This window comes from Poecilia latipinna, unplaced genomic scaffold (assembly GCF_001443285.1).
Source record: "Poecilia latipinna isolate Pla-1442-1.1 unplaced genomic scaffold, P_latipinna-1.0 Scaffold1674, whole genome shotgun sequence".
NCBI lineage: Eukaryota > Metazoa > Chordata > Actinopteri > Cyprinodontiformes > Poeciliidae > Poecilia > Poecilia latipinna.
The window spans coordinates 3,174-29,417 of record NW_015114290.1 but is presented as its reverse complement, the minus strand read 5'-3'; the positions used below and the strand labels follow the sequence as shown (position 1 = coordinate 29,417).

Genomic DNA, 26,244 nt, shown 5'->3' with positions numbered 1-26,244 from the left:
CCTTCCCTGCTGGGCCCCAACCTTTTTCTTTTTTTTTTCATTTCCTCCCCCAAAAATTTTTTTTTTTTTTTTTTTTTTTTTTTTTAAAGGAGTTATGAGGCACGGTGCTGAAATCTGAAACTGCTGCTGAGCAAGTTACTAGGCAGGTTGTTGCTAGGCAACCAATCTTAGTAAGGTGTCAGAGGTTAAGCAACTAAAGCCTTTCCTCTGCCTACAACTCCCAGAATGCTGTTCAGTTCTGGATCAGAGTTCAGTGAAATTATTACATTTTCTATCAGAAGTATATCTATGGATATTGATCACGTCCATCGCAAAACATTTATTGTCCAGCCCAAGTTTATATAAGTAGAAATGTATCCCCTGCTCTAATATTAACATTTCTGCTACAGCCAATAACCAGCATTGTTTACACTTCTCTACCCATTTGTCACTGTAAAAACACACACAGAGCAGACTTCAGGTAAACTCCCCACCATCCTGTGTGCATCCCTATCACATGACCAAATTCCTTCATTCACACACCCAAAACTGGCAACAAGAGGAAAAGATTATGGTCATCAGAGCGCTACGATGTTCAGGCTGAAGCATCGAACCGAATTAGAATGTCAATCACCTTGGAGTGAGGAAGGCGTCTGCTGATCGGGGGGTGAGAGGCTCAAACTTGAAGGCCGACAGGCCGGCAGGGGCCTGGAAGACGAAACCGTCTGGAGCAAATGAAGGAGCAGGGGCAGCTTCCTCTGGAGCTGAGCTCACCATCGTGGCTCTGTCCTCAGGGCCAGGTGTGGGGTGTGGAGGACAAACTGATTTCTCTTGTTCCTGGACCGAAGGTTCGGTCAGCTCAGTCTCCTACAAAAAGGAAAATGGCGGCAAACAACCTGATGTGTCTCTCTGACTTTAATCTCACTGTAATCCTGTGTTACGGGACACTGAGGGAAAACACTCACCTTGTGCTCAGCAGGCTGGACTGTGGTGCTCAGAGCTGTAGAAATTCAAACACCAGAATTTACATGTATAAGGTTTTTTTTTAATGGTGTATAGCTTGCATTTATTTTATGCTGTCTTTGATTTGATGGTTGTTGTGAGTTGTTTATTACAATTTTGCCCTTTGCTGCTGAACATCCCCAAGGTGGAATTAATGTATCTATCCTAAAGTTTTAATCAGTCTTAAAGGGGCAGTATAGCTTATTTTTCAGGCACATAGATCCATCTGATAGTACAATCAAGTCATTATGTTAACTTCAGCTGTTAGAAAAATGCTGTATATATCAAACAGAGTTTAAGGACATTAGATGCCTTATAATTAGGCATCTGTCTCTTTAAAAGCTCCTGCTCTTTCTGAAACTCCACCTTCAGAAAGTCGTTGGCTTCTCTATTCACCCTTTAACATTTTTACCAGTGTTGAACTGAGAAGTAGCTGCCATAATGAGCTCAGTAGATGCACAGTTCCACCAGGTGTTTGCTAATTGCTGCTGGTTAGTCTGGAGGAGCTGAGGGGGGGGGGGGGGGGAGGTTGTTGGGGGAAGAGGAAGTTTGGAAACTGCAGCTCTGAGGGGGAGCAGCGTCTCAAAGGCGGGGATAGGTCCACCCAGGTGTTTTACACAACTGAATAGTTGCCACGAAAATTAAAGGATTTCTAGACTAAGCATGAAAGAATCAAGGCAACACTCAAGGTATGTTTTTGATGATGAAACATTATAACATGATGAATAGATTTAAAAAAGTCGATTTTACATTATACTGCCCCTTTAATTCAGGTCAGACCATTGTGAAAATACTTTGTACCTTTACAGTTCCTTCTTTCGCCAGACGAGGGCGGTAGAGGGTTGACAACTGCTCTGTTCCTTGTGGTTCTTCCTTCTGAGAACAGAGACGGACTTTACATATTCAGTTTTCTGGACCAACCAAATCAAACAGCTCTTAAGCAGCAGCTAGGAAGCCTATGATTGTGTAACGTACCTCTGGCTTTAGGATTGTCTTTCACCTCAGCTTGAGCTTTAGTAACCGGAGGCCTGTTGGCCGATCTGGTCGATAACGCTCGGCCGCCTGGCCCTAAAGCAGCAGGACAGCCTGACAGACACACAGATTGACATGCTAATATGGAAACACTATAGCTGCTGCTGAGGCAGGCGTCCCGTCCAGAGGGTTACCTGCACTGGTATTGGTGGCAGTGGAGGGTTTGAGAGCAGCAGCACGGCTCCTGGCTGGGCGCTCAGCACACGGCTGGACTGAAAAGGAAGGAGGGAAGCTGTCAGTTAATGGCTCAGATCGATCTAAAACAACATCATCATGGAAGAGTCGGAGTCACCCAACTCGAAGGAAAAGTTGTTACATACACTCCTTCCATTTTGATGATTACTGGCTACATCCAAAGGAAGACCCAAACTTATGTTTCTCAAAAAGTTTGTATTACATGACACCCATGAAGCGGCCATAACAGTAATATATATATCGCATATTAATATCAGCCCAAATGTTCAAATCAGAGCATCCCTCATTTCACTTGGTCGTGTTAAAATAAGCTGCTTGCTCCTGACTTACCTTTGTTTGCCCGAGTGTTCTGATGCTGCATCACCAGAGGCTACAGAAACATTTGCAAGAGAAGAGCAATAAAATATGTTTTATATTTTACTTGGTGTATTACAGGTGGACATGAGAAAATCCTCAGGATCAGAATCGCAGGATTTACCCTCTGTGGTTCCTGCTGGGGCTGTTTCATGGAGCGAGTGACTCTGCTGCTCTGGGGTGGAGCTACGTTCACTTTTCTCTGAAAGAAAGCCATCATCAGACATTTATTTTTAGTAAAACGTGTTTTTGCTCATCTAATATATAAACAGAAACCAGATGTGTGTGTGATGGGTAGATCAGCACCTCTCTGGGTCTGGATGCAGCAGACGGGACAGCAGGCAGCGGAGCAAGACTGAACGTGTCTTTGGGTTGGTAGAGGCCAATCTTGAACACTCTTTTTGACTCCCTCTCTCTTTTTTCCATTTCCTTCTTCAGCTCCTTCTGCTCTTTCCAGTTCTGCAGCCGCTTCAGCCTGTCTACTGCTGCGGCTGTAGGAAAACAAATATCATAAGACACAATTAGTGGCAAAGAAGTCCAAAGAATCCAAGAATTCAGAATGCAGCATGGATTTTTAAAGCATCTCTAGAGATGCCTGTGTGTGGAAAAGTGAGCTCATACTGTTAGCTGGTGTGGCCTTGATCCGTGTCTTCTCCTGAACAGTGGACATGTTGGTAGTCACCATGGAGACGTCCAGGGAAGACACGTCCGCTTCTGGCAGTTTGTCCAGCTGCCTGCGAGTATTCACCATCCGCTCCCGGTTCTCTTTTTGGCACTGAGATCTCCGGCGTGACTGCTTCACTCGGAGCATTGACACGCTCGAGTCTCGCCGCCGAAGGTCAGCAAATCGAGAATCCATTTTTGAGAGATCTGCAGGAATGGAAAGACAGAACGTATCCGATTTTCAGCTTCCACAAATGTTGATGAAATAAAGGAAATCTACTGTAAGCTGCTGTGATCAAAAAGTACAAGGTGTGTGGAACACAGCAGATAGTGGAAAAATAAATGTTGGTTGAGCTCTGGCTGCCAATAACTTCATGTTCCCTTTCTATAGATGACCCAGTTGGTCCTGCCTTTAGGTGTTTGACTGCATCTCCACACACTACTGAAATTATTTTCTCTTTACTTTTTATTTAGGATTAAACATACTTCTGGAAGAGTGCTTCATGCATTTGCTCTGTTCTCTAAACACCCAGTTGGTCGTTTACATGAAGTCAGGTTCTGGTGTTGCTGGAGGTTTCTTTCCTGTTAAAGGGGAGATTTCCTCTCCACTGTTGCTACATGTCATATAAATATATACGTCAGTCATAGCAGCTCTTCTTTAACATACTTTTAGTCAACTAAAGGTAAACAGTAGCTATTTACACTAGCAAATGCAACTACCTACTACCCACATAGTAAGTAAAACACATCTCTCTGCGCAAATGTGACTGAATCCACATCACCCGATCAGCCCTTATACGGTAAGACGGTCTAAATTCACTCAAACTTGCTGCAGTAATTTAACAACAACAATAAAATTAAACTAGAATATATTTATTTATAATGGACGACCAAAGATAACCCAAAGCTAGCTAAGCTGCCCACTCATTGAAAACTAACAGCAAGCCTTAAATACCTTTAACATAATACATAATAACAGCCACCAACAAACAAATAAATACTAAATTAATACTCTACCTGATGTTATCTCTAAGAATAATGCGCAAGAACCGTGTCTTCTTTTCAAAATAGCAACTTAAAATCTAAAATCCGAACGAGCCCAACGAACACAGTGAACGCAACCTAATTTAAGAAACATAACAATAATGGCGGTTGAATTTTTGAAATTCTGTTAAAGTGACCCTGATTGGCTGCCTGCCACAGGACTGGGCTTCTGATTGGTGCTTCTCATCTTCCTCTTTTTCTTGGCGGATCTTCAGAGGTGCATACTGCCACCTACTGTAGATGTTTAACTCATTGCCCCCTGTTTTATTTTTGTTTACAAAAATGTTTTATCATCCTGATTTTCTCCTTATCGTCTTTTGTTTCTAACATTTATTTTAAACTATTCTTTCCGTATTTCTCTTACTTTCCCCCTATCCTCCTTTAGTTGCATAAAACACTTCTGACTGGTGCTTTTTCTTTGATGTTTTCTTTAGTTAATTCACTACTAAGCAGGAAGAGATTTTCAACAAGTAATCCTCTTCCTTGGAATCTGTTGGAATCAGTAAATCAAATACAGAATGGTATATAGGAAGTTTAGTTTAGCTGGATAATAATGTTTGTTCCAGTGGTAGACTGTCTGATATGAATTAAATTCCAAGATTGACGAGGACCGAGAGCTAAGAACTATCTTTTAAAATATATACTTAAAGTATAGGTCTTCGGATTGAGTGTTTTCTATGTTTTAGGTACAACTTTACCATATCAAAATATAACTGCTTATTTGTTTCCAGTTAATTGCAGTTAGATATACTATTCATTGGGGCATATTGTCCCCACTGTACAGTGACACCAAAATATATGGCTAATAAAAAATATTTTCACTTAAGTATTTCACAAAATACAAAGTGTTTAAAAAGCCCACTGAAATAGAACAAAACAGCTGATTCAGCTTTGTATTTTTGCTGACATCACAAGTATAAAAATCAAGCTGCTGTGTTTAAGCCACGATTTCTTTCTACAGTAATCTACTGTGTCCAGGAAATCCCTGTTTAAATGTAATGTTAATAGTGACCCACAGATGCATGTTTCATTGCCTTTACTTGTGATTTAAAGCTAAGAGTAAAATGCAGTTTATACATTTAGGAAAATGACTTCATTTATTATTTCAAGTTAGTGCAGTTGTATACAAACCCTAACAATAGTTCTGACATGATGACATCTTAAAACCATAACTGATCACCAAATAAAACTGGAATGAACACATCAGTACATGTCAGTTTTTAAATTAAAATGAGACAATTTCATCATGATCTCAATAAAAATATCCACAAATATATAAGGGGGAACTTAAAACAGATGATAAAATCAAACAAATATGTACAGAGAAAATGAGATGCAGTACATGTAAAGTAAAATCTATATTATTTTTTTACAGGTAATTACAAGATAAAATTACAATTTTAGTCTATTAAATAAAAAAAACTTGGTGAGAAAGCTTTTCAACAATATTGTTTATTTTACAATGCAATTATTGCATTACATTGATGCTGCCGCTGAAACCCTGACAGTTTTTAGTGTGATCAGTCGCCATCTTGTTTGCTCAGTCCAAGAAGAAAATGTTGTTGAATTGCGTCGCACAAAGCCTCTTCACTTCCTCTGGAAATCAAAAATGAAAATGGATAAGGTTGAAAACATGACAGCATGTTCTGGTTAGAATACACAACTGCACTTCCTGTTGAAGGACGCACCGTTTACTTCAATCAGATTGGCGTTCTTTTGATTTAGGATCACATAGAGCTCTCTCTGGTCTGACTTCTTGCCGACGACCCAGTAGTCCGTCATAGCTTTTACTATGATTTCCTCATCTTCGTCAACCCTTGGGAGCAGATTGGTAGAAATCAGCATGAGGAAGTACATGCAGTAATGTTTATTGTACTTTGTATACAAATAGATTTTTTGAGGCTTAAAGCTGCAGTATGTAACTTGCATTAGCAATATGTTTTTTACATATTTGTTAACATTGTCAACGTGTCATGACTGTATAACATGAGACAGATTATCTGTCTCCCTGTGACTTTACAGCCATCCGCAGAAATACAGCAGTCAGAAATAACCGATGAGAGCCAGGAGGAGGGTCTTAGTTCTGTCAGTCAGCTCATGTTCGCTCTACTCCAGAGAAATGGAAGTAACTAAAGTTTTGCCTTAGACCGCCTTCAGGGACAGCGGAGCTGGAGGAGACACTTTAGCTTCAAGCATGGCAGAACAATCTCTTTTTGTAAGAAGATGGCAACGAGGAGAACTGCAGCTTCGGCCATTTTGGTGACCTTTGCAAAAGTCCTGCTGATTGGTTTTGTACATTTATGCTATTCTTAAATTTTTTAATAAAACTTGAAATGTAACGTCTTGATATATTTCCAAAAAACAAAACAACTTTTTTTGCGAATGGCAACACAAAAGCTCACAACCCCTCCATACAACTCGCTGCGCGAGAAAAGTAGGTTTTGTCCTCCTTCAACATAATTTTCCATACATTTCAAACCAGATATTTACATATTTACCCTTGATACTGACCAAATGTATGTAAACTTGAATTTGAGGAAAGTTATAAGAAAAGAAATCATTCATCACCAGGTTTTCTGGCATTTTGCAAGTAGAAATAATTTTGGTAATTCTAACAAACCTAAAGCAAGAAATTGGTCGAATTTAACTTCAAACAGTGAGAAAAAAATGTGTTTGTGTCTTTTTATTCAGTGTATGTAAACATGTGGTTTCATTGTTTATGCAATGAGCATTTTTACCCTACAGCTCAAAATACAGAACAAGGAATTGATCCCATTTCTGTAAAGTACACTGCAATTGTTTGTGGAATGTGGTTTGTGGAATGTCTGCTTTTATGCCAAAAATGAAAGTTTAAAAACAAACTACCATAAAAATTATAGCCATTTTATCAGTAATTTTGCAAAACCTGTAAAAACACACAACATAGAATCTTCAACATGAAAAATCTCTCAGAATGATGTGGCTCTTTGTGGTGTTCTCTTACGAGCACAGAGTATTAAAAGGTTGAGTTTCTCCAACTGAAACTTGTATCTATTCGATGCTTTCAGGACAGAGCAGATTGGCAACATGCCACTGGGAAATAAAACACCACCCTGAATATTTGTTTAATAAAGCTCCAGGATCTGCTGCTGTACCTTGCAAAGTCACAGTTGATGTCTCCCAGGATCTTCATGAGGTCAGGGTGGACAGAGGTCAGACACACACTGGCGGTTTTCCTCATGTGAATGGTGCTCTTCTCCGCCAGGTTCATGTGGTTAAAGTAGATAAACTTGAACTGGGGTTCCTTCTCTGGCCTACAGCAACAGTATGGGAGACACACAAACAGGACAGGATGAACCAAAACAGCTGAACATGAGTTTTAGCAGCAGTTTGTCATTCCTCTGAAACTGGGATCAATTTGTTTCATTCCAACAGGAAGTGGATTGCTGAGTGGAAGGCAGCAGGAGCCCAAATTCAGGATGGAGATGTGAATGATAGCTGAGGAATTTGGAACCTTATTATTTATTCAGCACATTCTTTACTAAGTTGATTACGAGGAGCCCATCGAATTGCCAGGGCCGGTCTAAGATTACGGATCTGGAGCTAACTGATGGGGTCAAAGACACATGGACCGGGATGCCAGTCCTTAGTGCTGCCTTGCTTGAGTTACCCTTTAAGAGCTTCCATGATGAGCTGCAGTAATGTTAGAGTTCTGTCTGTGTCTGCCAGCCAGGCAGAGTTAACACATGATGACAGGTGATATTCAGAACTGGAATCGCAAAGCCCTCGATTTACCAATAGCATTCAAGTTAAAGCAGCATGCCAACTCTGCTATTTAATTATTCCACAAAAACATTTCTCCTGCCCTGATGGAGTCTTTTTTTATTTTTGCTAATAGGCTACAGAGGCAATAGTACAAAATAGTCACCCAACTGGCCAGTTTGAGGAAGAAAAAAGTAAAAAGCTGCTAAGTGTTTTTGAAAGCTGTGTGTGTGTGTGTAGGGTTAGTGGTAACACTTTATTTGAAGGGGGGTGAATAAGACTGACATGACACTGTCATAAACATGACATAACACCTGTCATGAACATCAATAAGTCTTCATGAATATTTATGACTGTTGTCATAAAGCGTCATTCGGTAAATTATGACACTTTTAATACAAAGTTGACATTATTCAAAATGTCTTTGTTATGACAACTTGACATTAACCAAGAAATCATTACTGTTTAAACTTTACCTTTAATAACATAAAGATACCTGATTTTTAAAGTGCAATCAGTATCAGTAATACTTTTATAACAAATTTATATCAGTAATGATTTCCAACATTAGTGGGACAGTTTGCATGATTTAGACCAGATGTGGATCACAGAATATCTGCAATAAACAATCGCTTTTCTTGCTCGCTACTATTATTACAATAATTTATTGTATTCAACAGTGAAAAATGTTAAATGTGTCTTTAATAGCTCAAAGTGAACATAAGTCTTCAGTAAGTATGCAAACATTCGACTGAGCTGTATTTCTGGACCCAAAAAGAAAAAGGCCAGTTTTAAGTCAATGTCGATTACTGGACACAGTTCATACATCACACTGACGCTTCTAAGACACTTTATGATAAGTTGCATGACTATTATTCATGCTATGAGTCACCAATACCGCTGAGAAGAGGAGGAAAACTAAATAAAACTATCTTTGTACAGTGGAGGAAGAGAGAAGCAGGCACTGACCCAGATATCCTGCGGTTTATTGTGAACTGTTCACATATATCTGATGCCAGCAGAGTCAGCTGGGGGCCCACCAAGCCGTCCAGCTGCTCACAGAATTCCCTGGTCAGCTCCACGTTGGCTGGGAAAAGATGGCGGACAGAAGAAATTCAGTCGAAACAGGATAAAATGTCTTATGTCAGCTCAATATGAGGAAGAAGACAGCATGAATCCATTAAAATAAATAATGTAGGCTTTAATTTACCACTGATCATAAAACAAGCAGCTGCGCTCATCGCCTGCAATGGAAAAAAAAAATAAAAAAGGAAATCAGTGCAGGTTTCATGCAGAATCTAGGTCAAAAAGGTTGAAAATTCACACTAATCGGATGATAAGCATTGCTGGAAGTACTTCATTTTAAAATTGAGCCATGTAATCCAGAAAAATCCATCCATAGAGAAGGAAGAGACTTAATCCTACAGCTACCATGATAAACAAGAACCAAAATCCCCCCCATTACAGATTAGGTTAGAAAATCATCCTGATAATGAATGACCTGGTCACTGATACATTTATAATATGAGTGAGGATATGAATGGATCAACAGCAAAAAACAGAGCAGAGTCAGGTTTGATTCCACACACACCTTATAAACGATTAGATGCAGCTCCTCATAGCCATCTTCTGCACTCACAAATATTTTGGGGAATCGGAATTTGGCCTCTGGATCTTTGAGGTTAGCAGGTCCTGTCAAGAACCTGAGGACAAGTGGAGACAGGGGAGCGAGGACTGTTAGGTGGTCTGGAGTTTTACATGAGTTAAAAGTTACACAATACATGTAGTGGTTTTGAAATGATGAAATATTCAACATTCATAGTCCAGAGCCCAAAGCAGGAGTCTGCAGCCATAACATCAACAAGTGAGGTAAAGATGTGTAAATAGGTTTTGAATAATGCCATATTTTAGTACAGTAGCATAATCCACCCATCCTCTGTCCAAACCTGCCTATACAGCAGCATCAAACACAGACTGCTGAAAAACATGATGCAAAAATTCAATTAGCACATCCAGTGCATGCCGTGATGCACGGGGAACACAGCAGTAGATAAATTCAAAGGTTTTTTTCTTACAGAGGACAGGATTAAAGAGAAGATGGAATTACCTCCCATAATGCAACAGATTTCCTGTGACTTCAGGCCTCAGAGGAGAGTCTCTGCCAGCCAACTGCAGCAGGAAACAGGAAAAACACAAAAACGTTCAGTTTTAAAAAGTACAATGCATTAACAAAGTCATGTTATTGTAGAGAACATGAAAAAAACTGTTAAGTGCACAAGATCTTGATGCAGGATTGAAACGTCCTGTGAAATAATCCTCATAAATTCATTCTATATGAATTCTGATTTGCTCTACTGAGGTGACTTGTGGAGTTTTTCATACCTTCAAACTTCTGGAAATGAGTAACAAAAAGTTGTAATTTTTTTAGGTCCAGACTTTGAATATGCTTTGATCATTAGCATTCCAGTGCAACTCTAGATGTATCTTTGGCTGTATCTACTTTAGGTGAACATTTGTCCCAGTTTCAAGTCTTCTCGTCTCACTTTGCTACTTTCTTCTTCTACTACTCTCCAGTTTGGATCATTTGCTGTCATTTCACTGTCAACTTTTTGTGTTCTCTCACTTATTTTTCTCTCCATTGAAGCTACACTTGGTGTGGTGTTCTGTTGATTGTGGTTCCTTCCTGGACGAGGGAATCAGCTGACATAACACTGCCTTCACCTAAACCTTCTCAATCTCCTGCTGTTATTAGCACAAAACAAACATCTATATATCAGCTCATCTGTTTCTTTTCTGTGTGTCTGCGCTCACACTGAGCCAGGTTCTGGTTCTGCTGGAAGTTTCTTCTTGTTAAAAAGCAGTTTTTCCTCTCCACTGTCGCTACATGCATGCTCAGTATGAGGGGTTGCTGAAAAGTCAACGACACAATACAAGAGATCATCTCCTGTTGCTACATGTTCATCCAGGAGTGCATGATGCAAGCTAATGACTCAATCCAATCTCCTTGGTTTCTCTTAAATAGAAAACTTTGTAAACTAATTTGAATAATAAACTGAGCTTAATAGAAAACTCACAGCAAAAACACAAAATCTTACCTAGTAATTTTGGTCTAATATCTAGAGAAAATATCTTAGTACACTTGAAATAAGACAAAACTAACTTGCAACTAAGTTTTCAGCAGGATATAGAAGTTTAAGTAATTCCTTATTATTGATGAAAATGTGTTTATTCTATTGTCAGACTATTTTATTTATAAAAAGAAATTTTTTCCATTTCAAATGTACTAAGATATTTGCTCTAGAAATTAGACCAGAATTACTTAGTAAGATTTAGTGTTTTTGCAGTGTAGGATTAATTTGAATGCATGTGTGATAGAACTGAAATGACTTTCTTCATAAAGTGCCTTGAGACGGCATCTTGAGTGAATTGGTGCTGTGGAAATGAACTGAACTGAGCTGACTGTCTTGTACTTGGCTTCAATGTCCCTAACATCAGGACACTTCTCTTCTTGGTGATTTTGAAGTGTGTCATGTTAACACTAAAATGTGAAAACGTCCAGTAGGTATGAAGACATTTGCAAGGCTTTGTGCCCGGGATTCACTTCCATGTACCTCGGGCTCTGAGTGCCTGGGAAACAACGACGTGGTCAGATACTTGTAGAGGATCCTCATGTCGTCCTGCTCCAGACCACTCCTGCACACACAACCATGACAACAACAACAAAAATCACTTTTAAACCCTTTAAAAAATATTTTTTTCTTGTAACAGAAGCTGAGGCGTGAAATGGACACTATGAGTAGACAGAGTATTTGTCTGCTAACTAAATAAACCCCCTCCTGTCTGTAGACTGTTTACTGTGAATCACCTTTAGTTAACATCCAGGTATTTACCTACTGATCTAGCAGGCTGACATTGTGTGACCTGTCAGGTCGCATGCAAACCATAAAGAAGATTAGACTTCTTGTTCAGCACCACCTCTGTTTATTCAGCATGTTTTTATGACTTAATCGTGGGATTCTGCCATTGGAAGTGGCTGCAGACATGCAGGGTTGTTTTAAGGCAGTGGGAGTTGGCAATTCTGGTAAAGAGCGGATTAGCTGGATGAGCGTGTAAAGTTTTGACAGTTTGTACCAGATAAGCTGGTCATTGTAGAGGAAGGCTGTGTATTTGATGAGGCTCAGGCTCTCCTCCACTCTGTTGACAAAGGACTGGATCTTCAGGTAGGTCATCTTGTCCAGGGGGAAGAAGCTGATGCCTCCAAAAACGTCCAGCAGGTCACAGGACTGCAGATGAAGCGTCTGCAGATACTGGACAGCGCCGAGAAAAGACGACAAAAAAAAAAAAAAAAAATTAGTTTACAACGCAAGAAAAAGAGCAGACTGAGAAGTTCTTGACCGATGTGATGCAGAAGCTCCTGCATCAGAGAAGGGATAAGATGTTCAGCTGACATTCAAGCTCAGATACAGAACACCGCAGCGTCTACTTTCTCTCTGTGTTTAGGTTACACGGTGGAGAGGGAAGCCTGGATCAATTTAAGGTCTCCCCTAATTAAAAATGAATTTTTTAAACTTTTATACAGAGTTGGTTAAGGCAAAAGTAGGCCTGTCAGCATGACAAATATAGCTGGACAATAAATTGTCCCAGAAATTATGGCAATAAACAAATGCAACGTTCACCATCTAAATGATTGATAAACTCCAACTTTGTAAAGAACATTTAACACAGGAACTTGAAGAAAATTTAAATAACCGAAAAAAAAAGAAGAAAAAAAAGACCAAAAACAATGAAGTGGAAAGAAAGAACAAACATATTAAAAAGAGTGAGAATTAATTATTTTTTTAAATTTATCATGCAATTAATTGGTCAATGTAACAGGCTTAGGCAATTATGTTGATGCTGAGAAGTGAACACAGTCAAGGCAGGTCGCTAAGGGCTGAGAAATGAACCCCAACTCCAAACATCGCCCTGTTGTTTTTACACACACACACACACACACACATACACGCACACACACACACACACACACACACACACACACACACACACACACAAACACACACGCGCGTGCACACACACACACAAACACACACGCGCGCGCGCACACACACACACCGACGAAGTCTCTGGAACTGAGACGCAGATGCTTATGGAAACACCGTCAGGCTCTGGTGACTTGAAAAAAGAAGCAATGCCGGACTTAGTTTGACAAAGACAATATGTACCATCCAAAACAAGGCCAAACAAAAAGACACCTAGTAACAGCAGCCAGCTGGACAGACGTCGGCAACATTTACCCTGTAGAAGAACTTCTCAAGCTTCTGGATGAGCAGCTCCACTCCGCCGGATTCCATCGCCCGACCGAAAGTCCCGTTAAACAGCTGCAGAACCAGAGAAATAATAAAATGATTAAAACTACAATTTAAAGAAACATTGTTTTTACTGGAACCAGGCGGTGTAAAACTCTCACCTTGTACATACTGTAGCACTGCCGGACCACCGCACCGTAAACCGTATCCTTTAAAAAGAGAACAAGGTGGTAAATTGGAAAAAATAAATAAACCACCAGAAGTTCATGTTTTTATCTTTGTCATGTGACTCCAGTGGTTTTAAACCAACAGCAGCTTCAGTATTGTCAAACATGTTCCACATTAAACTTCATAGCAGCTCCAGTTGAGACTAAACTTATTCATATTATTTTTCTGACTGGTAGTGTTAAGAAAATAAATTTAAAATATGCTAGTTTTAAAACTTAGCAACATGTCTTGATTGAAATAGCCTAATTATAGTTTTCAGATTAATAACTTCTTCTGTCCCATTTACCTTTATGTTAGCTGTAGTTACAGCAGATTGTTTGCTAAGATCTTTTGAACTCCCCATTGTCTGTGTGGGAAACAATCAGGAGAAGTTCCAGCTTTCACACTAATCTGTGAAAAGCCATAAAACAGCATGAGTTCAGGCCAGTAGAGGAGAAGCTCTGCTTCCACTTTGCTTAGATAAAGGTGACAACTGGTGTTTGATCTTGAAAACAAATTGCAGGGAGTTTCTAACTTTTAAGAGGGTCCGAGACAGCTCCTGGTTGGATGAGCAAAGATACGCCTTATTTGAATATATTGAAGACAAGAATACACCTTTACTATAAAAGTTTGTACACAGGAGTAACAAATCAGATTTGGCTCTTTGCAATTTCTCCTAAGACGTATTTGCTTTTTGTTTGTTGTTTCCATCTTTTGTCTTTTCCCTCTCTCATGTAAATTCATGTGTTTGTGCTCTGAGTTTTCTGATGTTTTGTGATGTGCTTTTCTGGTGATAGTATGCATATGTCTTGAATAAATGCTGATTATTGTGACACTGTTATCTCTTTGTGATCTCAGTCTTTGCACATAGCATTTTCTGAATCCGGGCATAAGAGAGGATATAACGAGTCAAAAGGTTTTAAAAAGTGTTAAGTTTTAGAATTTTTCCTCTCTTAATAGTAGTAATGTTAATGTTCTGGAGTGGCCCAGCCAGAGTCCTGAACTGAATCTAGCAATCTGTGGATTAGGGTGATGGTTAGGAGGCCCTCCAACTCCAAAGAGCTGGAGCTCACTGCTAACAATTCATTGATTATTAAGAACGATATGAATTATTTTCAACATGTTGTTTTTTAAATATAGAAAAAGTACAATAAGATTTTATTTTTTTTTAAACTGACATTCCTTTTACATTTCTTCCTTATCTTTTAAGGGATGCCCGTCTGAATTCCTATCAGAACCAAACTCCTTGGTTGAAGGAAGATATTTATAAATCTGAATATGCTGTAACATTGATGCATTTTAGAAATCTCTGAATTCAAGCTAAACCTTGGTAAATGTATACTGTTTCCACAAAAACCTGACCTGCTTGTCAATAGCTAACAATAGCATTACATTGAAACAAGGGCGTAGGTTCGGTCTAAGTTTTGGTGGGGACCTTGACCATCGTTCTGCTCTGCCCCTTGCTCTGCTGTCTGAGCATCCTATGTGACAAAATATTACATAATTAACAGACCTATTCTACCTCACATTCAGTGCTGACCTTACTAAACAAACTGACTTTACAACAAATGCGTTGCGTGATAGATATCTAACTTATGGGTCCACTCACTGTACTTACAGCCGACGTAGCGAAATAACTTCTGTCTGTCCTTTTCTTTTTTGGTGGCGACATGGTCTCGGAGACTCAGAAGGAGACGCGTGTGCCAAGCTAGCCGCCGCCTTTTGCAGCTAATCAAAGAACGTCCGACGATTCAACTGACTCCCCCTCCCCCCGCCCCCCCGACACGGTCTCGGAGGCTCATAATAAATGTCAAACTAAGAAGCTTCCGTTCCGCACCGCCTGTTGCTGCTAATCAAAGATCGTAGTTCCACGTTCTTTGAGCCAATATGGCAAAAATTGGGCAGGACTTTTTCATATCCCGTGAATATTGGTCGGGACATGTCCCTACCGTCCCTACCCAAACCTACGCCCATGCATTGAAATGAGAAAACTCCTGCTCTTTCTGAAACTCCGCCTTCAGGAAGTCATCACAACATGGCTCCTCTATTAACCCTTTAACATTTTTAACAGATTTCTGCTGTATTCTGTAGATTTAATTCTATATAATAATTAAACCTTAGACATAACATTTATTGACTGTGATAATCAACATAATAGTTTAGAAGGAAGTGAATGATTTATATTTTTTCTCTTAAATAAAATCAATAAGATGGGAAGTTTTAGATTTTTTGTTAAAAACCCCTAAGAAGGCAAACTGCAGTATTATTCTCTACAGGTAGTCCTTATTAACTCACAAGTAGTTCTTCTTCTTGATACTCTATTGTGGAAGGTTTGCCATCTTTGTTCGGTTTCTCAATCATTGGGTTTCGAACTACCTGCAGAACAAAAGCACAAGAAAAACAACAAAAAAAGTTACTCTGACTAAATATCAAAATAAGTCCAGAGGAATCGAGGAAATCTGTAGATGCTGTATACCATGACGATCCAGAAATTTTCCTCTGGCTCAAAGAAAAACTGCCGATTCTTCTGTGTGTGAAGGGATTTTGCTGGTTTTGTTGGACAGAAAGTCCTGGAACAAAGAAGTGAAAAAGAGGATGCATTAAAAAAAGATAACTAGCCGATCCATTGTGGGTTTTTTGATTAGACATTGATTATTTCCCTATTCCCTCCAGCTTTTTGTTTTTTTGTTTTTTCACAAAGTACCTACAAACATGCAGCGTTGTGGCTGCAACTGCAGTAAAATGAGCTTCTACAAAGTCTTAAAGGGGCAGTGTCATGCGTTTTCCAGGAACATGGTACCATTTTATAGCACAATCAAGTAATTATGTTAGCTTCAGTTAAAAATAATGTATATGTCAAATATGACTTAAAAGAAATTTGACTTTGTAATTTAACCCCTAGAAAGTGGTCTTCTGTCTCTTTAAAAGCTCCTGCTCGTTCTGAAACTCTGCCTTCAAGAAGTCATCACAACATGGCTCCTCTACTAACCCTTTGACAGCGACTTTATTAGTGTTACACTAAGGAGTAGCTCTTATAATGAGCTCTGCTGATATGCAGTTCAACTAGGTGTTAGCTAATTACTGCTGGCTAGTCTGAAGGAGCTGAGTGGCTGGGGGTTGCTCTGTGAGACAGAAGCTCGGTAGCTTGGAAAGTCCAGCTGGGTGGGATAATCAACGTAATATTTTATAATTAAAATATTCATTTTAATTCTAAGTGGTGCCTAGTCATTGCTAGGCCCACCCAGGTGTTTTACATAGCTGAATGGTTGCCACGGGAGGTTAAAGGATTTCTCAAACATGCAACAGTATAGCAGTACTGTAACTTACATTACAGTTAATGTAAGATGAACTTACATTAACTGTTGCTTTGTTAATTTTTCAAAGCAAGAGTTAATGTAAGTTTATGATGAGGGAATAACATGAGGTAAAGCTCAATAAAGTAAATTTTACATAATAATGCCCCTTTAACTCACGGGAGGTGAATACAAATACACAACCCAGTGTCTGATTTTCACAACTATTCCATTTCCATTTCACAACTATGTACAGCTTCATCTTGGTGCATCACATTAAATCATTGAATCCCAATCAATTACTTAGAAGTTGGAGGTTTTAGTGACAAAAGACCTGAACATTGTTTTTGCAGAGGCATCATGAAATCAAGTGTTAATGATGTGTTGTACCTGGTGAATTGAACAATGGCTTCACAAAGGCCCACATTTCTGATTTTCTCATTCTTCTCAATCTCACTGGGGTGATAAAACAAAATCTTTTTCTCTTCCTGAAAGGAAAAATTTGATATGAGAAACTTAGTCCAGAACAAGGTTTTGCAGAGAAGCCAAAGAGATGTCCTCCACTGAAAGCCCCCTCTCACCTCTCCTTCCCGCGGTCCAAACGTAGGGTTATAAATGAAAAAGCTGAGAAGGGATGGTGTGTACTGTTTGTCTTGTGCTCCTGAGGCCATTTTAGGACTGGGAAAGGACAAAGACAAAGAGTTTGGACATGGAAACCTTCAGTTTCATCCAGTCTGACCCAATACCATCACTGAATCTTTCTTACCTAATCATTAGCATTAGTGAAACTTGGGTTATGGTTTCCTTTCCTCAGGTGACAGTCCGTGTGCCTGCAGGAAGGGTAGTCATATTCTGTATATATATATATATATATATATATATATATATATATTCAAGTCCTTTTATCAGATCAACAGTACCTTTTGTAAATAACAACCTTTAAGCAGTTATTAAACATACTTTTCATTAAGTCCATATTTTTGCTTTTAAAAATAGTTTTTATTGGTCTGATGTAATATTCGAATTTTAAATGTCATGTTTTCATTAGCTGTTAGCAGAAACATCAATTAACTTGATAACATAAATCTGTAATCTAATCTAATCTATATATTTTCAATAATATTTTCATTTATTGAATGGGTTGGCGGGTTACTGAGGGATTTACAAATATTGTATTTTTTTTTTCAATCATCACTCAAAATGTGATGACTGATAAACGTGATCTTAATTTTACACATCTTTGTTGACCCATGATAACATTAACTAGCATTAACCTTTATTTGATGTTTTCCCATGAGTGATTTTGGGACTGGCACAAGAAGGAGGAATGTTTATAATATAACTTGTATCTATACTTAAAGATGGTAAAATCATCGAGTACATTTACATCACTTTTTAAGCCAGATCACTCAGACATCAACTAAACAGTAAACATCAAAAGTCCTGTAAGTATATTGAGTTTTTAGTTGCGTTTTCAGAAAGCTCAACAGAATCCACCGACCCCAAAGGGTAGAGGGCTTCAGAGTTCTGGGGATCCTGCTCCCTGGCAGAGACTGTGCTCACATGACCTTATCTGCAATCTGTGGCTCCAGAGTCACATGTGGCCCTGGGCCCCTTCACAATCACTCTTCTTAACTACGACCACAACTGATAGAGAAACAAGAGTTGTCTCCAATACATATGCAACAGGATGACTGGCTGCAACAATTATCTTTATCTATGCGAGTTTATTTAGACATGAGGTTGCTACTGTGTTTTAACACAATAGCATAATAAAATTATTTAAATATAGGGCATGTTGTACAGCTTGACTAGTTTTATTTATTTATTTAATTTGTGGCTCTAACTGATTTTATTTAGCAAGGAGCATGACTGGCTCAAGGGACGTTAAAAGTTGCTGAACCCTGACCTAGGGACATTCAGATTGAAACGTTCTGAGATGTATGCCAGTAACTTACTATTCAAAGTACTATAGCTAACAGCCAAGATCATACAGTTGAATGGATGGGGGCCTGTGGAGCAGGACAAGAAACAATGTGACATGAAAAAAAGTGATTTTCTCTTAAATCTTCCAGCGGCACACTGTACAACCTGCAGACGGCCCAGGGATGCTTTGTTCGCAGAAATTGACATTATGAAGAAACAAATACATGACAAACAATTTCCAGTTCTGTTCTAGAGATGATACTACTTAACCTAGCAATATTTCATAAGTCTAAATACACCTAAAGGTTCCTGATGGAAAACTTGGCAGAAGAGGTGAACATTCAAAGAGTTTCCATTAGAGTTGTGTCCTTTTCTGGAGCACAAATAAGTTCAGTTTTACCTTAGTTTAGTTCGAGAAACATCTTGCACAGTCTAAGCAGCTGTGTAAGAAATGTTGCTGTTCTGCTGCCTCATGAGGCCTTAAAGAAATGTAGAACTGAATATCATCCGCGAACAGTGATGAGATATCTTTAAAAGTGCTCAAAATGTGCTCAAGAGGGAGCAAGTAAACCAGAAATAACAAGGGCCTTCTAAAGGCAGAAGTTCCATGTCCGCAGAATGAAAACTCATTATTAATGTCGAAGTATTCAAGTCCTGCTTCCTAAAAAGAACTGATCTGCTCATGTAAGCAGTTAATTCGCTCTTTAATGTTGTCATCAAGTCTACGACGGAGTAAAACCTGCAAGCCGGGACAAAATCTCACGAAAAAAGAACTAAATATGCAAGAAAACAGAATATTCATTAACGTCCTTTAAACCATTACTGTTGCATCAAAATGTAACAAGGTGAATTCAGATGTCAGGTAGTTTAGAGTTTAACGAGAATCCTTTAACTTCTGCCCATGAACTGTTGCTCAGCCGCCGATACAGCTAGCACACCCCGGCTAACAGGCTAACATGTTCTTGTAGCTCATCTCAACCGCAATGAAAATAACTCACCTCGCGAAGCACGCAAACAAGACGCCCAGCTGCACCTAGTTATTGTGTAAATAAAGGGGAAAAGTATGGAAATAACTTAATGAAAAGACATGTCTCTCACATTATAGCAGCTTCCAGTGTTCAGTTCCTGCTTTTGAAAGTGAAGGGTTACAGGCTTAGTTGTCCGGGTAGTAGAGACTTCAAGTGAATTAAAAGTTCCGACTCCAGTCGTGTATTAGCAGTAAAATGTCAGGAACTGTCCAACAGTGATGGTTTTATCTAGATCAAGGCATATATCTGAAAAATCTGGTGTCACTTGGAATCGTCTGCAGTTAGTGCTAGATATCACATTATTCAATGAAGATAACCTCAACCCTCCCAAAAAACAACTTTCTTTCCGTAAGTGACTGGTGTCTGATTCGAGTTTTCATATAGTTCTTGATATTCCTATTTATTTCATAATCAAACTGAGAATTTTGAACGACTTACAGCAAGTCTGCAGCAAAAACTTCATGTATGTATGTATGTATGTATGTATGTATGTATGTATGTATGTGTTTGGCAACAATAAAACTCATGATATGGTTTGTGAGGAGGCCTATAGCAGACTGGAATGACCCAATTTCAAATCATATTGCTATGAAGAATTTGGTTGATGCATCCATATTGATGATTTTCAAGCTCAACTGTAAGAAAGAGAGAATATGATTGGGTTAAACTTCTTGTAGTGCTCTTGTACTGAGAAATCACACAACTATTTAGGGCGAAAGAGGCCAAGCATTTGGAAGGACTATACAGAGAAACCAATCCCAATGAAAAGTTCAAGAAGGAGTATAAACAGATTAGTAATAACTCATGTTCTGTTGATCATTCTCATCACTACAGTTTGCTTCAGCTTCTCCATCCACTTCAGCTCATGGCTTAAGGTCCATACATCCATCCGTTTTCTGTACACGCTTTTCCCTAGTGGAGTTGGGAGAGGTGCTGGTGCCCATCTCCAGCGAATGTTTCGGGCAAGAGGTGGGATACATCCTGGACAGGTCGCCAGCCTGTCGCAAGGCAACACAGAGACAGACAGGACACACAACCATGCACACACACACTCACACCTAGGGAGAATTTAGAGAGACCATTTTTTACTTAAGGTCATCAAAGTCAAACTGTGGCTAAGAAACATAAGACTGGCTCCCTTGCAATTCAAATCAATTTTAATTGCATCAGAATTGATTCCACAAATACTCAAATGTTGCTCCTCCATCATACTGCTAACTAATGCTAGCTGGTCAGTTTGTTTCCTGCATCTCTTGCAACGTCATGAACCCAAGTGCAAACAAGTGAGACACAACCATTTTGTTCTTCATTGCTCTTAAGATGCCTTGTATTTTCTTGCAGGTGGGTGGGAGTTGGTGAGGGGGGTGGGTGGGGAGGAGGGTATTCTCCATTCTCCAGATGTGTTATTTTTTTCTCAGTATATATTTATCAGTGAAAAAGTACACCTCAAGTGGGAGCTTTAAAATACACATAATTTCCAAAAAATTGCAATATTACTGTTTGTGCACATGTATGTCTGTGTATTTATTACCTACTTAAGAAATATGGTCTGTCTTCATATCAAGACATTTAACCAAAATAGTTGGTTAAATGTTCACCCTTGACATATTTTACAACAGTAGAAAAAATATATATCATAGCTTGCACTAAATTACTAAAAGGTCTGATGAATATAAAGGCTTAAGAACCTAGAAGATACTCTGACATGACTTTGGGGTTCCCGGCCTGGTTCCATATATACTGTTGGATAACCTGCAAGCTCATTGGTACAGTGTATCTCTGTGTTGAGCTGTCTATAATATCAAACTTAATATAAAAAATTGCCTTTTCTCTGACAGCTACACCTGGTAGGTGTGAAAAATAAATCAATGCATGAAGACTATGCACATATATGCTTTCAGATCTACATTTATTTCATTCTTTATTACAAGCGGAATGTGCATAGACAAGAAACAAAAGACCAAGAGAAAAGACAATCTGAAGCTTGGAGTCTTGAAAAGGACATGTAAGGTCATTTAAAAATCATGAGCACACACAGATTTAAATAGAAAACATTTGAAATTCCTGGGAATGGACGCTCCTATCAGAGGACTCCAGAGGTCGGGGAATGGCCAGAGGCTTCTTTCTGTTGGTAGACCTCAGGACAGGACCATTGTCTGGAATTCTGGAGAAAAGTGAAACATTTTGAGTTAACCATGTTGCATTCAACATCTGAATTAAATGAACCACAAGACAAAATTTTTTGTCTCTTATCTAATTATGTTCTTTGCTGAAAAGTTTGCAAACCTACATTATGATGTTTCATTTTTATACACATGGCCTCTGATAGCCTGAAAACATAAAACTAGTATGTCTAACTTGTCCTATGCACATAATGCTTTTGGGTTTATGTGAAAAAAAAATCATTTTTTTTTTTTTTTCCAGTTCAGGTAAATTTAGTTAGCTTCAATTCAAAGTACGTCATCTCAACAAATTTCACAAAAAAGTAAGTTCTGTTCATTTATACATAACAATTCTTATATATCAAACAATGCAGTTAAGTTCAGTTTATTTTTCAAACTGGGTAAAATGCTTATTCCTCCTCTAACCTTGCATGTAAATGCATGCACAGTGATGAGGAATAATATGTGAACTTCGTAAGAAATTGACCAGAAACCTTAATGCATTTTGTAAAGTGTAAATAAAATAATGTATAGTTCAAACTATGTGCAAGCAAAGATCTGAAAACCAGCTTTGTGCATCCAGAAACGACATTGTTTGCCAATTCTTTGCAAAATAGCTCAAGGTCAGTCAGACTGGAGAGGGAATGTCTGTGAACATCAACATTTCAAGTCCTGCAACAGATTTAGGTTTATAATTTGTCTGATCTGAACTTTTCTGTTTAAACTCCAGCTGTGAATTTAGAATTGTTTTCTTGACGGAAGGAGAGCTTTCTGATTGGCTGTATCAAAGGAAAGGGACTCAATTTGAAGTGAAACATTTTGAAAACCAGGCAACATTTTCCCGAGCAAATTTAGTGCCATAAATTTGCTTGGATGTGTTTTTTTTTTTAGTTCTATGATGGGAGAGTTAATGGACTCAGCGTTTCCTGCCATTTTAAACCTGGACGATGTGAAAAATGAGACACCAACCATCCGCTCCAATTCTGCCGTCACTGTTCTCATCGGCTGATGAGACAAATTTCTTGGTTTCTGCATCGCTCAGGGTCCGTGCCCCAGGGACGAACCGCTGCAGGAAGAACCTACAAATACACACACACGCACACGCACACACAACAAAACATGACACTGAAACACTCATCACTGAGCTCTCATCACACCAGCTGAATTATATAACAAAATATAACAAGAGTGCTTATCCTGGTGTGTGAAGCTGAAATGCCCAAGTATTTAGTTTGAGAAATGAACAGAACGGTTCCTAAAAGCCTGAATTTTGATTGGGAAAGTCTCAGTTTTCTCTTCAACCCAGACCTCAAAATCCAATATGGCTTTTGAGCCATATTGGATTTGGCTCAAATCTAATATGAGCCAAATCCAATATGTCAAGATTGGATTTGACACATTGATTAAATCAAGATTAAGTCAAGATTATTGACTTAATCTTGACTTAATTTGCTCAAAGTTGTGCAGCATTCATATCTCACTTTATGTTTTCTTCACTCTCCATTAGTGAACATGTCGCCATGGTAACTGAGAGAATAAAATGCATCAAAATAAAGCATTCTCCTCCTTTAAGAAAATTCCTGACAATCCAGAGTTTCCTCTTCATGAGATTGTTTTAGAACATCAGAATGGCTTCAGTCAGAGGCTTCTTCTGAACTGCAGTAACACAAACTGCTATAGGAGATGCTTTCTGCCCTCAGCCATCAACATCAGCAACTCTTTAAAAAAATGGCACAATATGAGTTACAAAAACATTTAATTTACGAAGAAAGTATTTTGGATTGAATTTAATTTATTGCTGGGAGTTAATCTGGTCTCTGAATGTATTGTTCATCAGATTTCATTCCCAAATCTGAGTTAAATGTTGCACTGCAAAGTAGCCAATTTATTCATATTTACCAAACAAATACTATAGCTAAACATTGCCTAAAGGCTGAAAACTGCAGTAAATACAGTGGGATTGTCAGTATCTGAGGAATAACAAGCTCTCTGTCTCCCAGGTGAGTTTTTACCCACTTGAGCTCAGATTCCTCGATGAAGCCGCTGTTGTCCTCGTCAAGGATCTGGAACACGTCTCGTACCTCCTTGGGTGTCTTTGAGGACAAACCACACAGCTGGAAGAACTTCTTATGGCAGAACGATTCTGGAGCTGCTCAAAGACACACACACGCACACACACACGTAAAGCAAACACAGAGAGTTTGTCATGACCCTGACAGTCACCTGGTTGGTCGCGGTTGTGAGGATTAAACCAGCATGTGGCTGTGTTCTTGTTTTTCATTTTTAAAAGCCCACAGACGTGTCCGGTGCCGAAAACGGAATGAATCTTTTCAGACTCTGATATAAAACAAAGTGTGGAGAGGATTAAACTCTTATATGATGGAAAGTGTGTTTAAGATATGCATAGCACTGAGGCATAACATTTTGAAGTATTTATTATTTTATTGACTTAATCTTACAAGACTTTTGATCTTGTTGGGAAAATCAAGCTGAATTACTGACTGAACAATTATTAATTGTCTGAATTTAATAGGATGGTGTATTTTCAAGACGAGGTACCTTCACAGTCCTTGACTGCATTTTCAATGGCCTCTGCTGAAAGAATGGAGGTGAGTGACATGTTGGTCCTGTAACATACAAAAGAAAATAAATTATGAGCATAACCACACAAAACATTATATATATATTTATTTATTTTTTCATTTTTGTCTACTTCATGCTTTATGTGTTTCCTCTGGATCTAATTTTGTGTCACAGTGTTTTAACCTCTCAGCTGTATTTAGGTTGACATCAGGATCCCATAAAGTATCCACATAGACCTGTTTACATCTGAACATACTTTTGAAAAATATATTTTAAATATGTATTTTATCTGTTTTAAAACTGTAATCAAATCTTTTGCATTTATGCTTGCTTTGTGGGCTTCCTCATTAACTTTCCACACTTTAAGTCTCAGATAGAAAACTTTTTAAACTAATTTGAATGATGTACCAAACTTAATACACTCTTTGATAACTAGGATTAGTTGGAATGTCTGTATGATTGAAATGAAATTACTCTTCTTAAAATGGCTCAAGATGACATTTGTTGTGAATTACTGCTACATAAATAAACTGAATTAAATTAAAATCAATTCAGTAAAATTCAATTAATGATTTGCAGAGGTTATAGGTTGAACTAAATACTAATAAATTTTACACTAAAACACATAATGTTTTTCATGTAAAATGTGGACTTAAAAAACATTATGTCACCTTTAAAATGGTAAAAATGATGTCGCTCAGTTCTGACAACATGATGGGTTTTTTTTTTAGTAAGCTCATCCGTCCTCCACATGAAGCACATATAATGCACTAAAACAGGCTTGGACCATGATGGAGGTTCCTAGTTATTGGATGCCTAATGCATAAAATGTATCAACAATAATTTGTGTTAAATGTATGTAGCAGCAGTCAACTTACTGAAAAACAAACATTTCTAAGTAACTTTACAGTTTTAACAGCAGCTTTTATATAATCAGCAGTCAGCCTAACCTACTCTGCTGTTAACTACCATGTTATTACATTAATTCAATTCATTTGCATGTTGACAAAGAAGTCTAGGTAAAGTTTTAGATATGAAGTAAGTTCAGCTGAAGCTGCTGAGAATAAATGTCATGCTGCATCTGACCAACTTCCTGTGCAGCTGTGGGACTCACCACTGTTGACTCGTTTGCTTTAGTCCAACTCCAGAGCAGCAGCAGCAGCAGGAGCAGCAGGAGCAGCAGTAGTTAAAACTCTGTGGTTCCTGCTGACAGTTGTCTTATATATTCCAGTCACAATGCTCAGAAGGTGCTTGAGTTTCTAATGGATCCGGGGATCAAATTCTCCTGCAGTCACAGCAGCCTGCTTCTCGGATTCCCGAGTGTCTCACCTGTCTTATTAACCTTTCCTGTTTATATCCAGTGTTCAGCTCTGCCTTTGCCCTGCATTCCCTTAACTCTACTGGGTGGATTTTATCCAATCAACTTTTTTTGGTCTCTGTATCTCCCCTCCCTTTTGTTGCCTGTCCATCCTCCCTCTGTTTAGGTGCATCTAGAACCTTTAGCAAATAATCTCCTAAATGTGGAGAGATCAGTGGGGCAAAAAGTGAGGATGCAGCGCATGCAACGCATAGGGGCGCTGAGGGGGTGTCAAAACCCCATCTGGAGGGGGCGGCGCCCAGATGATGCCTTCACATACACTTCACCACGCCCTTACGCTCCTTCACCTCGCGCACATGTAAATGTAAAGCGAGTTTTACCTTTCACGTGTCTTCGTCTCAGGGTGGGCGG

The 26,244-nt window shown here is 38.8% G+C and overlaps 3 protein-coding genes and 1 long non-coding RNA gene across 9 annotated transcripts in view; all 4 read right to left on the bottom strand.

Moving 5' to 3' along the window:
• The window catches only part of dlgap5 (discs, large (Drosophila) homolog-associated protein 5), an 11,018-nt gene extending 6,645 nt beyond the window's left edge, over positions 1 to 4,373 (bottom strand). For 2 of the 4 annotated variants that reach the window (XM_015059974.1, XM_015059970.1), the window contains exons 1-10: positions 4,243 to 4,373; positions 3,184 to 3,432; positions 2,869 to 3,053; positions 2,687 to 2,764; positions 2,539 to 2,578; positions 2,148 to 2,225; positions 1,957 to 2,091; positions 1,783 to 1,857; positions 945 to 979; positions 614 to 846 (exon numbers count right to left, since the gene is read on the bottom strand). In XM_015059974.1, coding sequence (XP_014915460.1) covers positions 614 to 846; positions 945 to 979; positions 1,783 to 1,857; positions 1,957 to 2,091; positions 2,148 to 2,225; positions 2,539 to 2,578; positions 2,687 to 2,764; positions 2,869 to 3,053; positions 3,184 to 3,421 — 1,097 coding nt within the window. In that variant the 5' untranslated portion in view covers positions 3,422 to 3,432; positions 4,243 to 4,373. Of the gene's footprint in view, positions 1 to 613; positions 847 to 943; positions 980 to 1,782; positions 1,858 to 1,956; positions 2,092 to 2,147; positions 2,226 to 2,538; positions 2,579 to 2,686; positions 2,765 to 2,868; positions 3,054 to 3,183; positions 3,433 to 4,242 lie in introns of all 4 variants that reach the window. The other 2 variants (XM_015059973.1, XM_015059971.1) reach the window with 2 other exon arrangements.
• Positions 4,374 to 5,343: 970 nt separating this feature from the next.
• On the bottom strand, positions 5,344 to 19,919 carry ccz1 (CCZ1 homolog, vacuolar protein trafficking and biogenesis associated). 3 transcript variants are annotated; one of them, XM_015059989.1, is made up of 17 exons: positions 19,841 to 19,919; positions 17,583 to 17,646; positions 17,398 to 17,494; positions 17,207 to 17,304; positions 16,000 to 16,093; positions 15,819 to 15,899; positions 13,478 to 13,525; positions 13,305 to 13,388; positions 12,142 to 12,317; positions 11,622 to 11,703; positions 10,118 to 10,179; positions 9,602 to 9,713; positions 9,221 to 9,254; positions 8,980 to 9,097; positions 7,404 to 7,562; positions 5,958 to 6,085; positions 5,344 to 5,865 (listed from the first exon to the last, which is right to left on the bottom strand). In XM_015059989.1, the coding sequence occupies exons 2-17, from the start codon at positions 17,594 to 17,596 to the stop codon at positions 5,810 to 5,812; spliced, it is 1,443 nt and encodes a 480-aa protein (XP_014915475.1). In that variant the 5' UTR covers positions 17,597 to 17,646; positions 19,841 to 19,919; the 3' UTR covers positions 5,344 to 5,809. The 3 variants fall into 3 exon arrangements, with proteins under 3 accessions (XP_014915475.1, XP_014915474.1, XP_014915476.1); XM_015059988.1 differs by having other exon boundaries at positions 19,741 to 19,914; XM_015059990.1 differs by lacking the exon at positions 19,841 to 19,919 and adding an exon at positions 18,775 to 19,691.
• On the bottom strand, positions 11,118 to 11,611 carry LOC106964451 (uncharacterized). Its single transcript, XR_001428428.1, has 2 exons — positions 11,330 to 11,611; positions 11,118 to 11,213 (listed from the first exon to the last, which is right to left on the bottom strand). It is a non-coding gene; the product is annotated as an uncharacterized LOC106964451 (long non-coding RNA).
• A 1,741-nt stretch (positions 19,920 to 21,660) lies between the features above and the next one.
• pvalb9 (parvalbumin 9) lies at positions 21,661 to 25,921 on the bottom strand. The gene is made up of 5 exons (XM_015059992.1): positions 25,630 to 25,921; positions 24,492 to 24,559; positions 23,949 to 24,081; positions 22,902 to 23,011; positions 21,661 to 21,934 (listed from the first exon to the last, which is right to left on the bottom strand). The coding sequence occupies exons 2-5, from the start codon at positions 24,550 to 24,552 to the stop codon at positions 21,909 to 21,911; spliced, it is 330 nt and encodes a 109-aa protein (XP_014915478.1). The 5' UTR covers positions 24,553 to 24,559; positions 25,630 to 25,921; the 3' UTR covers positions 21,661 to 21,908.
• Between the last annotated feature and the right edge of the window lie 323 nt (positions 25,922 to 26,244).